The 15,257-nt window shown below is 35.4% G+C and overlaps 1 protein-coding gene across 2 annotated transcripts in view; it reads left to right on the top strand.

The window, feature by feature from the left end:
- Positions 1 to 15,257, top strand: part of LOC105799328 (uncharacterized) — a 30,789-nt gene that overhangs the window by 7,080 nt on the left and 8,452 nt on the right. The window contains exons 9-27 of one of the 2 annotated variants that reach the window (XM_012629832.2): positions 189 to 253; positions 1,045 to 1,132; positions 1,236 to 1,314; positions 1,388 to 1,496; positions 2,380 to 2,439; positions 2,580 to 2,698; positions 4,069 to 4,450; positions 4,605 to 4,786; positions 4,886 to 4,958; positions 5,514 to 5,664; positions 5,747 to 5,916; positions 6,086 to 6,436; positions 8,119 to 8,286; positions 8,672 to 8,965; positions 9,166 to 9,342; positions 10,140 to 10,403; positions 10,939 to 11,037; positions 11,122 to 11,306; positions 13,272 to 13,607. In XM_012629832.2, the coding sequence (XP_012485286.1) occupies positions 189 to 253; positions 1,045 to 1,132; positions 1,236 to 1,314; positions 1,388 to 1,496; positions 2,380 to 2,439; positions 2,580 to 2,698; positions 4,069 to 4,450; positions 4,605 to 4,786; positions 4,886 to 4,958; positions 5,514 to 5,664; positions 5,747 to 5,916; positions 6,086 to 6,436; positions 8,119 to 8,286; positions 8,672 to 8,965; positions 9,166 to 9,342; positions 10,140 to 10,403; positions 10,939 to 11,037; positions 11,122 to 11,306; positions 13,272 to 13,607 (3,352 nt within the window). The remainder of the gene's footprint in view (positions 1 to 188; positions 254 to 1,044; positions 1,133 to 1,235; positions 1,315 to 1,387; positions 1,497 to 2,379; positions 2,440 to 2,579; positions 2,699 to 4,068; positions 4,451 to 4,604; positions 4,787 to 4,885; positions 4,959 to 5,513; positions 5,665 to 5,746; positions 5,917 to 6,085; positions 6,437 to 8,118; positions 8,287 to 8,671; positions 8,966 to 9,165; positions 9,343 to 10,139; positions 10,404 to 10,938; positions 11,038 to 11,121; positions 11,307 to 13,271; positions 13,608 to 15,257) is intronic. The other variant, XM_012629834.2, reaches the window with a different exon arrangement.

The following is a 15,257-nucleotide window of genomic DNA, read 5'->3' as shown; positions in this document are numbered from 1 at the left end:
CACTTTCATAGACAAAAGTAATGGGTTTTCTGTGGTAAAATTATATTTGCTAGTTGTCTTTTGCTTCTCATTGCAAATGAGTTCTCTCGATACTTATTATTCACCTACTGCATGTTGAGCTGGTGGATTTATATTCCATATGCTGATTTTTTTTTTCTTTTGCATTTTGAAAAATTTTAATCTTATAGGAAGTACTACTACTTCAAGGCTGAAGCAATTGGGAATGGAATTTACTGTCTGGGTCTTCAAACATGTGAGCACCTTTTTATTTGATTTCTTTTTAATTTTCAATTATTAAGAACTTTTTAATTTGTGCACTCTGTGAGGTAATGAAAGGGTATGATCATGGAAAAGAAATTCAGAATCTGTGAAAGGGAGTTTCATGTTGGGCTTGTCTTTTAAGGCTTAGTTTTAGGCTTCAAGTTGATATGGTTAACATTAACAGGAAAAATTCATAATGCAAGTAAGAGTCTAAGAGAAAACTTGCTGAAATCCTGAATAGCAATCAAAATAACTGGATTCTGGTTTTCTTTTCACTACAGGTCACTTTTTAAAGTAGCAACTTAGCTCCTGAGAAACTTTGTTTGATTCATTTAGTATTATATTGGCAAAGGTTCTAGGCATAGATACTGGGTGGGTGAGGGGGTGCGGGAGGAATCTTGTAGTTCCTGTATGCAAAATGCATATGTATTACCAAGAGGAATCCAGAACATGTTAAAAGAACAAGTTTCTAGATACAATAGGTTTTGTCTGGTTTATCTCTAGCTAGTCCACCCTGAGTTGGGTTGAACAATTTTCTTTTATCTGGTGACAGGGCTGTCCCTACTTGTTTTGTGGCAAAGGCCTGCTGTGATTGCTAGGAAAATCTGCTAGAGAGAAAATAAAAAGTTGCTTAGTAGCTTCTTAAATATTGTCAGTCTTTTTCTATATATATTTGCCTCAATTATCATTCTCACTCTATGTTTGGTTTTTTCTTTTCCCTAAGAAAAGCTTTATTTTCATTTATATTGTTTCCTTTTGTCATTTTCTTTTCCGTTTATGTAGTCAAAACTTGATCAACTGAAACTTATGGGCCCTCTCATTCTGAATGGGATTGTGAAGTTGCTTGATGGTTACTCAAATTCAGAATCAGGTTATCTGTTTGAATAGTTTCCTGAACTTCATTTTGACATAACTATTTCGATTATGAGCTATAGAATACTCTAAATTTACTTTAATATATTTCATTCACCCAGATTCAGTTGCAAGAAGCACCAGAACCTTCTCTTTTCAAGCAATAGGCCTGCTTGCTCAGCGTCTGCCACAACTTTTCAGGTCTTCTATCTGTCTAGTCTCATAACTGGTGGTTCCATTCTCATGCGCTGAGTGCTTTTTGCTCTCATTTCAGGGACAAAATTGAAATGGCTACTCGTCTATTTCATGCATTGAAAGTAGAGTCCCAATCTCTTCGTTTTATCATCCAAGAAGCAACAAATTCGCTTGCTGCTGCCTACATGGTATACAAACTTCAGTCATATTCTCTAGTTATTTGTTGAAAGCCATTTGGTTTAATTGCATAGTTATAGAGAGCTATAAAGCTAATCACACTGGAGGATGGAATATCCGTTGGTTAATTGCAAAAATAACCCTGGGCATATGTGTAATGTTTCCCTACAATTTCCAAAAGCATACATGCCTTTGTATTTTTGCTATATGTATAACACTTCTTATTTTCTCTGACTCCATAGTGAATTATTTCCTTTTATGTTTGGACGTGTCAGGAGAAAGTCCATATATGAGGGAGAAGTTCTACTCTTTCTATAAATAGAGTGGATATATTATTATTTTGCTATAGTTATGTTCAGTTCCATGCTCAACTATAATTAAGCAGCAAACTATTCTAATTTAAAATTGGCTTCTTTTATTCAAAAATGATAAATAAATCTGCTTTTTCCCCCACGGAGAGGTTTAATTTATTTGCTTAAGAACTACACTGGGTATGGAATCCTATTTGACTTTCATTTCTGTTGTCTTCTTCTTAGAGAAAGATATATTGTATCAAAGTTTAAATAGTCCCCTGAATACTTTTTAGAAATGGTCTCTTATGTGTATATAACCACTATAATCTCTTCATTGATCTGTCTTTGATGACCAAGAGACTCTTTTTTATGCAGTATGTATTTGTGGACCTCCTTTTATAAGATGTTATGATCTATGATGCTAAATTGATAGTTTGCTTGACACAATGCAATTTCCTATAAATAATTTCTTGTACAAAATAATGCTTTTGGACTGTCGAGTCAATATGCAAGGCTTTCAAGCTTTAATATTTGTAGATGTCCAATCCTTCCAACCTTTGATATTGAGCTGGGGACTTTGTACTGTTTTTATGAGCATCAGGGAGCTTCAGCTGCTGTCCTAACAGAATTGGAGTCACTGTTGCTGAATAATTGTCAAGTGGTACTAGTCTTCTACAACTCTAATTCCTGTTTGTTGACTTATCTCTATTCAACTTGAAAATTCGAATTTTTTGGTCCATGATGCTGGTTTGGCTTTAATTCGCCCAACTGAGGGCATCTAAACTTTATTTTGACTAACAGGAAGAAAGTGAAGTCCGATTTTGTGCTTTAAGGTGGGCAACATCTGTGTTTGATTCACAACATTGTCCCAGTCGATTTATCTGTATGCTTGGAGCAGCTGACTCTAGGTTGGATATAAGGTAGCTGACATTGTCTTTATGCTTATAGTGGAATAAAGAACTCCTTTTGGCTTTTGCATCTGTATTCTGTGTGCAATGGGATACGTGGACTCTTTGTACTTGTTCATTGTTGCTTATTTTTATAGAATTTAGCTTCCTTGGGTATTTCCACCATCTATTTATCATTCAGCGGCCAATCTATGCTATTACACCATCACATACTTCAATTACTTTGTAATTCTAATAGTGCCTTCTAGCAGTGGTCCTGCCCATTCTGTTGTCCGTGATGAATGTGCAATTACCATTGTTGTTGCTTATGGTGTTTTAACTGTTTTGTGTGGTTTGATTGGAATGAGATACTGTGCAAGCAGACTATGAGATTATAATGGGGAAAGCTAGGGAATAGCAGGAAGAGGTTACCATATCTAGGTACCTGAGATGATGTCTTAGGGGACAGAACTAAAATTTTATAATGTGCATTAAGTGGGGAGGTAATGATTTAAATATCAAGAAATCTAAAATTAGTGATACAGATAACGAATGAATGGGAAGAAACGAATAAGAGTAAGAAAGGAAAGAAAACAAGATTTTAGGTTTCCCGGTGGAAATATAATAAGTAATCAGTTAAGTTCTTGGGATTTTGGTACTAATGATGCGAAAGGATATCTATTTGCAGTGTTAAGATGCGTCATTCTACTAAATAAGAGAGAATATGATTGAAAATATGAGAAAAATGTTTGCTTGTTTGTGAAAGCAGAAAAAAATAACTTGATAGGTGCATGATGTTGTTGTATGATAGCATCTGTACTAACTCGGGTGTTGAACCAATTGGTTATGAAGAAATAGGAGCTTTATGTACTAATGCAGGTATTGTTGCTACAGGCTGCACTCTTCAATAAATTGAAAACTTTTGGTTTTTATAATAATCAGAATCTTACATGCACTTCATCTTATACGTTTGTTAAAGAAAAAAAAAGGAAAAATCTGCATTGACTTGTATGCAACTTGATGGTTTAGTGAATTTTGGCAATACTTAAAATGTTTTGGAAACTGGAATGGCCACTTATATCATGTGATTTTGTAGCCAATGAATTATTTAAATAATATTGCAATTAAAAGTGTTCTCAATGCATTATTTTCATAAAATTGCTCCTAAGCCTTAATGGAAAGGACATATAGGTACTTCAATTGCTCCTAATCTATACAAAAGGGAGATGTGACTTTTAGACATTATTGAGGTGCTGTAGTATTATGCTCAAATCTTAATCTTTCTCATTGTTTTGAGCTTGTCTTCTTTACTCTCGATTTACATTTTCATTCTTAAAGTGATTGAACTGACGTTGGTACTTATAAACCCCCCTCCCATCCCCCCCCCTTTTTCTTTTAAACAGGGAAATTGCACTTGAAGGGTTATTTCTTGGTAAGGATGCAGGGCAAATAATCAGTCAAAATTTGGATCATAGATATCCCAAGCTTGGAGAGATGCTTGACTATATTCTTAAGCAGCAGACAAAGTTGTTAGATTCATATGAAATGAGGGAACAAAAGCTTCTTTTTCCATCAAAAATGTATGTGGCAATGATTAAATTTTTGTTGAAGTGCTTTGAGTCTGAGTTGGTGCAAAACAGCTCCTTAGGAAGATCATCTGAATTTCTGTCTTCAGTGGAAAGAATGTGCTTGCTACTAGAGCATGCTATGGCATTTGAAGGCTCTGTCGAGTTACATTCTACTACTTCCAAGGCATTGGTAACAATCGGATCTTATCTTCCAGAGGTTAGTGCTGCATGTTTTCTGTACTTTGGTGTACTGCTGTTACTGCTGCATCTTTCCAGGCTTGGTTGCTGGTCTTGTTTTGTTTCTATCTTGCTGTTAGATTTTATATTCTTTGCTGACATTCTCTTTTATCATTAATATTATTGTTTTTAAGATGGTATCATCACACTTTGCTTCAAGAATATCATGGTTAAAGCACTTATTAAGTCATGTGGACATGGATACCCGTGAATCTGTGGCACGTTTGCTTGGAATTGCTTCCTCTTCTCTTCCGGTTACTGCATCATCTGACCTTATACGTGAACTGGTCTCCTTGTTCAGTGGAACAAACAAAAGGTTTGTGGGTATACTGTGTATGATAAGTCAGATATCTGGAATAATTACTTGTGTTTTGATGTTTTCTTTTATTTTACAACTGAATTAAATATTCTTCAGGTTTGAAGTGCAACATGGAGCACTATGTGCTACAGGATTTGTCACTGCTGATTGTGTTTCCAGATCACCTTCTGTAAGTTTTATAATATAAAAATAGACTTATGACTTTTGGATTTTTTTTTAAAATTAGGCAGCATACTCATAATGTTCATGCAAGTTCTTCACCAATTCATTGGTGCTATGAGCTACACTATAGTGTGAAGTGCTGACCCGGAAAATTATATGCATGGTCTCTGAGGTGGCTGTTGCATGCATTCCTTGTAATTCTTGTTTTAGCGTGGTTATTTTGAGGTTTGGAGCCAAATCGCTATTTGAAGTTTTTAGGCTTGAATCTCTTGTAATTTCATTTATCCTGTTTCCTTAATCAAAGTTTGTCTAAAGGTTAATAACCTGGCAAATAATGCAGTTTGTTAAATCAGTATAACTATGTAGAGGCAAAAGGAGCATAATCTTATCTTGATGGGGAACCAAATATTTGTTTTCTTTTTCCAAATATTTCTTTTTAATGCTGCTGCTTTCAAAATTTTTGCTTTTCTTCCAAAATTGTGTGTTCAATTTATTACATTAAATTATTTTAGTTCGGTCACTTTTTGAGATTCATGCATATTTGACATTCATCATTGAACAGATCCAAGAGGAACTATTGCAAAATACACTTAAATGCCTTGTTGACGTTGTTAATTCTGAGAGTGCAACATTGGCCTCAATTTCTATGCAAGCACTGGGTCACATTGGGCTCTCTGGATCATTACCTTCACTTGTCTGTGATTCTAGTTCAGGTGAAGTTAACCTATACTGATTTTATACTGCTATGTTTGTTCAAAATGCTCTATGACCTTGCTAATAAAATTGAAACTGCAGTTAGCATTCTGGAGCTTTTGAATGAAAAGTTGAGCAAGCTACTCTCTGGGGACGACAATAAGGCGGTGCAGAAAATTGTTATCTCTATCGGGCATATGTGTGTGAAAGAAACTTCTGCTTCTGACATGAAAATTGCGCTTGATTTGATTTTTAGTCTTTGCCGATCAAAGGTTGGTATAGAATGCTAGTAGATTTGTTACAATATACAAGTAGTTTCTTTTAGCAGATTGCTTGTATCGTTAAAACAAATCTTTGGGAGAGTTATATCTGGTTTTAGTTGTGCATGTAATTAGGAAACGCACTCAGTTTAGTGATTTTTTATAATTATTATTTGTGTAGGTTGAGGATATTTTATTTGCTGCTGGAGAAGCTCTATCATTTATCTGGGGTGGTGTTCCTGTAACTGCTGATGTGATTCTCAAGACCAACTATACTTCACTTTCCATGACTTCAAATTTTCTTATGGGTGATATGAAGTTATCTTTGTCCAAATATAGTTCTGATGAGAAAAATGTGGTCAGTGAAGATTGCCATATGGTGGTTAGAGATACTATCAGTAAAAAATTATTTGATGCTCTTTTGTATAGTAGTAGAAAAGAAGAGCGTTGTGCTGGAACTGTCTGGCTTCTATCACTGACAATGTATTGTGGTGATCATCCTACCATCCAACAAATGCTTCCAGAAATTCAGGTTAGCCACAACTTCAGAAATCACCATCTTCTGTATTTAATATTATTTACTAGAAAGGGAAAATAGAAGAAACACTTTTTGGTTTCTAATAGCAACCTGATTGACACTTCAGGAACGATGTGTTTTGATTTTAGAGATTGCATTGTTATTATTTTGTTATAACTTAATACAATTTTCCTCTTTCTGGTTACCCTAGATTCATGATGTGTGAGGAACTATTTAATTCTAGCCATGAGGAAACTCTTCATGGTAGCCACAAAGTCACATCGACAACTCTGAAAACTACTAATCATGCTTTCTTTTCTGTGCATGAACCCTCTTAATATTTTTTCTATCTTTCCCAGAGAGCTGGATTCAGTGGGAGTTATGTACCTGGAATACTACTTTGATTAATAGTTTTATGATTTTTCCTTTTCTTTTTCTATTATAAGCAAAGTTTTGTTTCAAGTACAAAGAATGCAGAGCAACTCAAGCAGGTTAGAAAAATTCTAGAGATTTGCACTAGCTGAAACCGTCTACCTCTTGAATATAGCAATATGAAGGAAATGAGACATGAGACTTTTGAAAACAACAGTGTTGTCCTTTATATGTCAACCTCTATCTATTCATAGGTTTGAGTACTTCTCTCCATGAACACCACATCGAACATAATAATACTTCAATTTTCATATGTTTTCTTTCCACCACTTATTTCAAACATAGGACAAAATGGCTACTGTATCTGGCATTACTTGACCAATCCAAAAGAAAGATTCAGCTACCTACCTGCCGAGCAAAAACAAAAAGGACGGTCTACTACGTCAGCTTTATTCTTACACATACAATCCCAATGAAATTACATGCTTTAAGATGATTTTTGCTAGTGAATATTATGTCAAGCTTTCAAGCAAAATGAGTAACTGTCTGGCTTCTTTGATCTCAAGTTGCATCTCAAAATGATGAATAAATTGATCTATATTTGTTAAGGATGAATATGTGAAGGCAAACATGCTAGCTAAAGTCTAGCATAGAAATTGAGTCAAAGGCATAGTCTTGCTGTGGTTTTCAAGCTAACCAAATCCACTGCCTATAAGCTAACCAAATCCACTGCCTATCTTTTTTTGCTGTCTACTTCTTAAAATGATCATTGTTATCTCCTGGTAAAAGACATATGATCAGAGGTGAATATATCATCACTAGAAAGTAGGATTGTTCCTTCCTTGGGTTGACTTTTTCATGTGCCAATTTATTAGTGTTAAAATTTCGTTCATTTAGAGACCATAGTCAGGAAAGAATCTGTCTATCATATCGGATATTTCATGCAGGCTTGTATTTTGTGGAGGTTCCTCTTTATTAATTGAATTGCCCCCCTTCCTGACTGGTTATTCTAGTCTAGTGTCTTCATGTTAAGCATCTGCCTAGTTTCAATTAATAATGGGTTGGATGCTTAACACGGTATCAGGGTTCAGGTTTTGTCGTGTTTCTTTTCTTGCCTAATCCTGTGTAAGGTTGTCCATGTGTAAGCCCTTGTTGAGCTACATCTGATGTGAGGGGGAGTACTAACTGGTGTCAGTCATAGGTTTCCTGTGTTCTTATATTCAAGTTAGGTCCCTCCACCTATTGCTAGCTGGTTTTAGGTTGGATGCTTAACATTTCACAATTAGTTTTGGGTATTGCTTTGAAAAGTTTTCAATTGAATGCAGGAGGCGTTTTCGTTCCTACTAGGTGAGCAGAATGAGCTTACGCAGGAGCTTGCATCCCAAGGCATGAGCATTGTTTATGACCTTGGTGACACATCAATGAAGAAAAACCTGGTTGACGCACTTGTCACCACTTTGACTGGTTCAGGAAAGAGGAAAAGAGCGATCAAGGTAAAGTTACGATGTCATATTTTGGCTTAGAAAGAAGGCTATACTGATGCATGATTTTAGTGTCAGCACTATCGTCATATAAATGCTAGGGTTTTGTAGTTTAGGGGACGAGTTATCGAATTTGTAATCAAACTATTTAACATTGGCGCCAGAGATCATAAGCTACTAATTGCATCTTATTGTGCTAATCTGTCCACTCAGCCTAAAGCTTAGAAACCATAGATAAGATTAAAAATCAGTGTTTAGCAAACATCATTACCTAAATTAGATAGAAACCGATTAGAAAAGCTTTTGTTAAATCCTTAATTTTATTCTTTATTCTTCTTTCCCTGGATTTTTATTTTTGATTTATGCTCCTTGTTTATGGGTGTAAATTCCTTTTCAGTTGGTAGAAGACTCGGAAGTATTTCAAGAAGGGACTATTGGTGAAAGTCTTAGTGGGGGGAAACTGAGCACTTACAAGGAGCTCTGCAATCTCGCAAATGAGATGGGACAACCAGATTTAATTTATAAATTTATGGATTTGGCTAATTATCAAGCCTCACTAAATTCCAAGAGAGGTGCTGCTTTTGGATTTTCTAAGATAGCCAAGCAAGCAGGTGATGCTCTTCAACCACACTTAAGATTATTGATTCCAAGGCTCGTTCGCTACCAATATGATCCTGATAAAAATGTGCAGGTAAGAGTCCTTGATACAAGAACAGTTCTTCATTGCTTCAGCTTGCCGTTATTCTTAACTGAAGTTGTTTAGCTAACACCAATGCTGTATAAATGTTTTCCTTCAAATTTGGCGAATTCTTGGAATTACCTGCTTTTACTGACTGCCAAATTTTCTTACATTCTTTGTTCAGTACTACTGAGTAATTGTGACATTTGCAGGATGCTATGGCACATATATGGAAATCACTAGTGGCTGACCCCAAGAGGACCATTGATGAAAACCTGGACTATATCTTCGATGATCTTCTAGTACAATGTGGATCTAGGCTTTGGCGTTCTCGTGAGGCAGCTTGTCTTGCCCTTGCAGATATTATCCAAGGTCGAAAATTTGATCAGGTGATGAGCTTGCTGTTAGTTTATATTGCCTTCACAAGTGATTTGTATCTTAACCGGTAGAATCCTTTGACCTAATTCTCACACTAGTTTAAAAATTGAAGTGTTCCAAAATTGTTTGACCTTGGCATATAAATTAAAGCATAAGATTTTATTAGCATCTCGTTCCTTTTCTGGTCTTGTACTTGTTTTGCGTAAGTTTGTTATCATATTTAAATCAAATACTTAATCATAAATATTATTGCAAACATTTCTGTGGACTGTGTAAATTTTTGGTATAAAGTCTTTAGTGTTATCATCAACTGAATTGATTACTTAGAGGGAGAGAGGGAAATGAAGGATATTTAGAACTTAATAAATTATTTACAATCTACTGTCTAAACTCTGTAGGTGCTCATGAGTTGTTAAAGATTTTTTGTCTAAATGAATCCTAGTTAACAAATGACATGTCATAATCATCGATTTAGTAACCTGGAATTCCCTGTAATATTTTCTTAGCATCGGTTATATTTTTACTGCTTGGTTCTCAAAAAATCCAAGCTGTGTGGTATTTCCTAATTTTGCATATATTGTTTATTAGCATGGTACAATTGCTTTCAATACCTCTGAAGCTTCATATTCCTACCACATTAGCCCCAATGATACTATTCGAAGTGAAAGATATATTTCTTATGCATTTTCAGCATGATGCAACTTTGATGCAATATTGAGATTTCCCAGTCTATTTTTATGGTATTCTGTTATGTTTTGATGGCTAACAATTTCAGTCCTGTAAAATCCATCAACATATTTGTGAGTAGGTTGGGAAGCATTTGAAGAAAATCTGGCTTGTTGCGTTTCGTGCCATGGATGACATCAAGGAGACAGTGCGGACTGCTGGTGACAAACTATGTCGTGCTATAACTTCACTAACAATAAGGCTCTGTGATGTATCTCTTACTGAAGCACCAGATGCAAGCCAATCGATGGATATTGTTCTTCCCTTTCTGCTTGCAGAAGGCATATTGAGTAAAGTTGACAGTATACGGAAGGCATCAATTGGAGTTGTTATGAAGCTTGCCAAGGTTTGCAATATTTTGAGATTATTTTGCCTTGATGAGTACAGCACAGATCAAGTCATAATTTTGTCATTTTGTCTCCCAGTTTTTAGTTTTGCTGCGAACTGGCTTTACTAATTCTGTGAGTGCTTAATCTGCCTTAGTTTTAAAAAAAAAATTTATTTTGACACACCAAAATTTGTCCCTCAGGAAAGTAGATGAGGATTGATGGTTGTTTTTACTGTTGCCCCATCAATAAAGAACGACTTGCAAAAGTTAATCATGATCCTCAAAGGCTCAAACAGTGTTTTCAGCACTATGACATACAATTTTCATAACTTAATAAAACAGAACATATCTTTAGTATAAGTGATGTCCTCCTTTATAACTTTCATCATTGGTCATCCTCCTCTTCCATTGACATTTGTATCCACTCTTAAATTAATGTGGGCGATTGCCACCTCTTTGCACCATGTTCATTACTTGACCTTATTTAAGTTTAATGTCTTTGTTTTATTCTTTTACTTAATTTACCATTTAGTGAATTGGGTTTTATTTACAGGGTGCAGGAATTGCACTTCGCCCACATTTATCTGATTTAGTTTGTTGCATGCTGGAAAGCTTATCAAGCCTAGAAGACCAAGGACTCAATTATGTTGAGGTTTGAAGGAAGTTCATTATTTCAAACTATTCCTTGCACTATGTTCTTTTAATATTTATTTGTATTCCCTTTTCATTCTTCTAGTTGCATGCTGCAAATGTTGGAATTCAAACAGAGAAGCTAGAAAATCTGCGACTTTCAATTGCAAAAGGATCTCCAATGTGGGAGACACTTGACTTGTGCATAAATGTTGTAGATGGCAAATCATTGGAGCTGTTGGTTCCACGTCTTGCTAACTTGGTTCGATCTGGAGTTGGCCTGAATACTAGGTTGGTACAAATTGCAATTCTAAATTTAATGTTAATCACATGAACTGAAATCTCAATACACTTTCAGAGAACTTTTTCTTGCCCTTTTCTGCATATTTTAGTCGAAAAAGTCCTCTCTGGTTGATAGTTAATGTGCATATTTTAGTATTACAAAAACCACTTGTCTCTCTTTTAAAGAACTATTTAAAGGTTAAATGTGTATTAAAACAATGAGGTTTGGTGTTCTGGTAGAAACCTCGTTAATTTATAAAGTTTCGTCAACATGTCCTGCTATTGGGACCTCAATAAAAAGTCTAAGAAGAGTGACATGGTTGCTGTTCTTTGTAACCTATTGGCTACTCTAAAGAACCAAATCAGTGCAATTGCAATTATTGGCAAGGCTTCTACTTCGTACTAAGTACTCTCTGGTTCGGTTCTTTAGCGGGTTTATTAATAGAGATCAATCGTTTCTTCCCGGATGCGTTAACATTCCCTTTTTTAATTCTAGTTATTGCCATGGACGGGCGAAAAAGATTAGATCGAGATACAATCAAATATCTGTGACTACTCTCTCCCCCCTTTTTTTTAGTTTTTTTCAATTAGATAAGAATTAGATAAAATAAATAAGGAAGGTAGAACGAAAAAGTAGATTCAACCTCACGAAACTCGGGTTCAAGCTCCAATTAAATTACTAGTAGAGCGAAAAGAGAAATGTGGCTGGAACAACAGTATCCTACAAGATACTTAAAGAAAATACCGTACGGTGGTTTGATTCTAAATAGAGTTCGAAATCGTTGTATTACTTATTCTTATTATTTACTATTACTCTAAATCTATATTGATTTACTATATTGATTGCAACAAAATCTTTCAAGATTTGGTTTTGAGTTAGCAACTTTTATTTCTTTTTTTTTTTTCATTCCTTTCTTCTTCGCTTTTGATCGGAAAATAGAAAAGTTGGGTACCAGCAATGTCCAAACTTTTATTACGGAATTCCTGTATTTTTATTTGAAAATGTGGGGCTGTTTGCACTTTTATAGAAAATTTAAGGTTGCATTCTAAGTTTAATGTTTCATCCCTTATTGTTTTAACAATATAGTTTTAGTATCATCGCATGAGTATCATTTGAGGTATAACATGGACCGAACTGCCTTTGTTTCATAAAATTATCATATTTTTTTGCTTATTTACAAGTATGTCTTACGTTGTGAGAACATTCTTTCATTCACCTGAGCGTGCAACTTGTAGCTTCCAAATATTAATATGTATTTTGCTTTTTTTTCTATTGACGTTTTTATTTATGATGCTTTTTTCCTGTATCAGGTAGCTTATTATTATTATTATTATTATTATCCTTAAAATTTGAGATGACGCTGAATTGGATTTTCATTTTGAAACATTGGTTCCCAAACTAGCCAGTCTCATGATTCACTGGCATAACTACCAGAGTTACCATTTCTATTTTACCCTTGCAAAGTAATCAATATAATCATTTGCTTAGAGATTTAAATAAAAGGTGATGTGATGAATAGTGCAATCCGCGTGCTACATCTGTTAAGACTTTTAAGATAGTTATTCTCGTGGTCTCATTTTCCTTGTCAGTCCCTATGTATTATATCTGTCAGGAAGTGTCAGTCCATCTAAAACAGTTATTTTTACTTTGATTAGCTTTATCCATTAGATGATGTCATTTAAACAAAGTCGTCAAAAAACAAAAAAAGGTATTTCTTTTATTTACAACTTGCCTGAAAGAAAGAATGCTCCTTACAGTTCTATGTAATATAATGCTTATGAGCTGAAATAATTTTAGTTGGTGATATAAATACATAATAATGAGAAATGCGTCTCTAAACTAAAAGATTTATGTTTTCTGGATAGCACAAGTGATTGCTGAAAGCTCTTTCTTGCTAAAAACAAGTGCAAATGATATTAATGATGGTGTCTATAATTCTGATTCTTTATTCTCTTAATCTCTATCTTTCATAGGGTTGGTGTTGCCACCTTTATCAACTTACTAGTTCAGAAAGTTGTTGTGGGTATCAGACCCTATAGCAACATGCTATTGAGGTCATTGTTTCCTGTTGTAAAGGAGGAGAAAAGTACCGCAGCAAAACGTGCATTTGCAGGTGCTTTGGCAATTGTTTTGAAGCATTCAACTCCTTCTCAAGCCCAGAAATTGATAGAAGACACTGCTGCTTTGCACGCTGGTGACAGAAATGCTCAAATATCATGTGTATATTTGTTGAAAAGCTATTCATCCATTGCTTCAGATGTTTTAAGTGGATATAATACAGTGATCATCCCGGTGATTTTTACTTCAAGGTGCGGGTACATTTTCATCTAAGCTGTTTTTCATCAGTTGTGTCCCTTATTCATCCAATAGAATGGTTATTTAGTCCAGGACCTTATACACAATAAATGGCTTTTGTAAATGGCAATTGGGTGCTACATATTACTCTGCCAATCACAAATCAAACCTAAAACAACAGCCCCACCCCCTAAAAAAACAGCTGAAATTTAGCACTTTAGGCAATATCTGAAAGTAAAATTGTAGTTGTAGTGAAGAAACTTAGAGAAAAAATACTCAATTTACTTTTCTACTAATTAGTTTACAGTTATAAAGAGAGGAATAACACAATCAAGGAAACAATCCCTAACTTCCTAAGAATCAATGACTGAGATTAGTTTCTATTTACAAGGGAACTTCTAGTAATAAGGTAAGTTTTCTATCCTTAATCATAGGGATTCCAACACTCCCCCTCAAGCTGGAGTGTAGATGTTTATCAAACCCAGCTTGCCAATAAGTTCTTCAAACATGTTTCTGTTCAAACTTTTAGTTAACACGTCTGCAACTTGTTGTCTAGTAGGTAGGTAGGTGATGCACACTTCTCCTGAGTGTATTTTTTCTTTTATAAAGTGGCGATCTATTTCCACATGTTTGGTCCGATCGTGATGCACAGGATTATGTGCTATCTTGTGATTGCTGGTTGTCACAAGATATCTTCATGGGTCCGTGTAAGGCACTTTTAGTTCCCCCATAAGTCTTTGTATCCAAACTCCTTCGCATATACCATGAGATAGTGCTCGATACTTTGCCTCTGCACTGCTACGTGCTACCACAAACTGTTTTTTGCTTCTCCACGTCACGAGGTTACCCCAAACATAACTACAATAGCCACTTGTAGGCGTCTATCATTAATGAACACCTTGATCGCATCAGTGTAGACTTCCACATTTTGGTTGGCAGTTTTCTTGAAATACAGGCCTTTACCAGGAGTTCCTTTTAGATACCTTAATATTCTATATACAGCTTCCAGGTGCTTCTCCCTCAGGGCATGCATGTACTGACTGATAACACTCACACTGAAGGCTATGTCTAGACGGGTGTGAGATAGGTAGATGAGTCTTCCTACTAGTCGTTGATATCTCCCCCTGTCGATTTCTTCTCCATCCTCATCAATTCCCAATTTAAGGTTAAATTCCATAAGAGTTTTGGCTGGTTTGCAGCCCATCAAACCAACTTCTGACAGTAGATCAAGAACATATTTCCTTTGGGAGATGGAAATACCTATTTGGGACCTTGCTACCTCCATACCAAGAAAGTATTTAAGATTCCCCAAGTCTTTAAGTTCAAACTCTGTACCAAGGAATTCTTTCAACCTCACAATTTCGCTTGAGTCATCTCCTGTTAATATTATATCGTCCACATAAACGATGAGGATGCAGCATTTTCCCTTTTTCGAGTGCTTGTAGAACATGGTGTGGTCTGCCTGTCCTTGAATGTAATTTCTGCTAGTCATAGCTTTTGCAAATCGGCTGAACCACGCCCGTGGATATTGTTTCAGCCCATACAAGGACTTCTTCAACTTGCACACTTGGCCCTTGCTTTCTTCAAACTTGGGTGGGAAATCCATGTACACCTCCTCTTCCCCGTTGAGAAAAGCATTTTTTACATCCAATTGAGTCAAGTGC

This window comes from Gossypium raimondii, chromosome 9, assembly GCF_025698545.1.
Source record: "Gossypium raimondii isolate GPD5lz chromosome 9, ASM2569854v1, whole genome shotgun sequence".
Classification (NCBI taxonomy): Eukaryota; Viridiplantae; Streptophyta; class Magnoliopsida; order Malvales; family Malvaceae; genus Gossypium; species Gossypium raimondii.
This window is presented reverse-complemented; position numbering and strand designations above follow the sequence as displayed.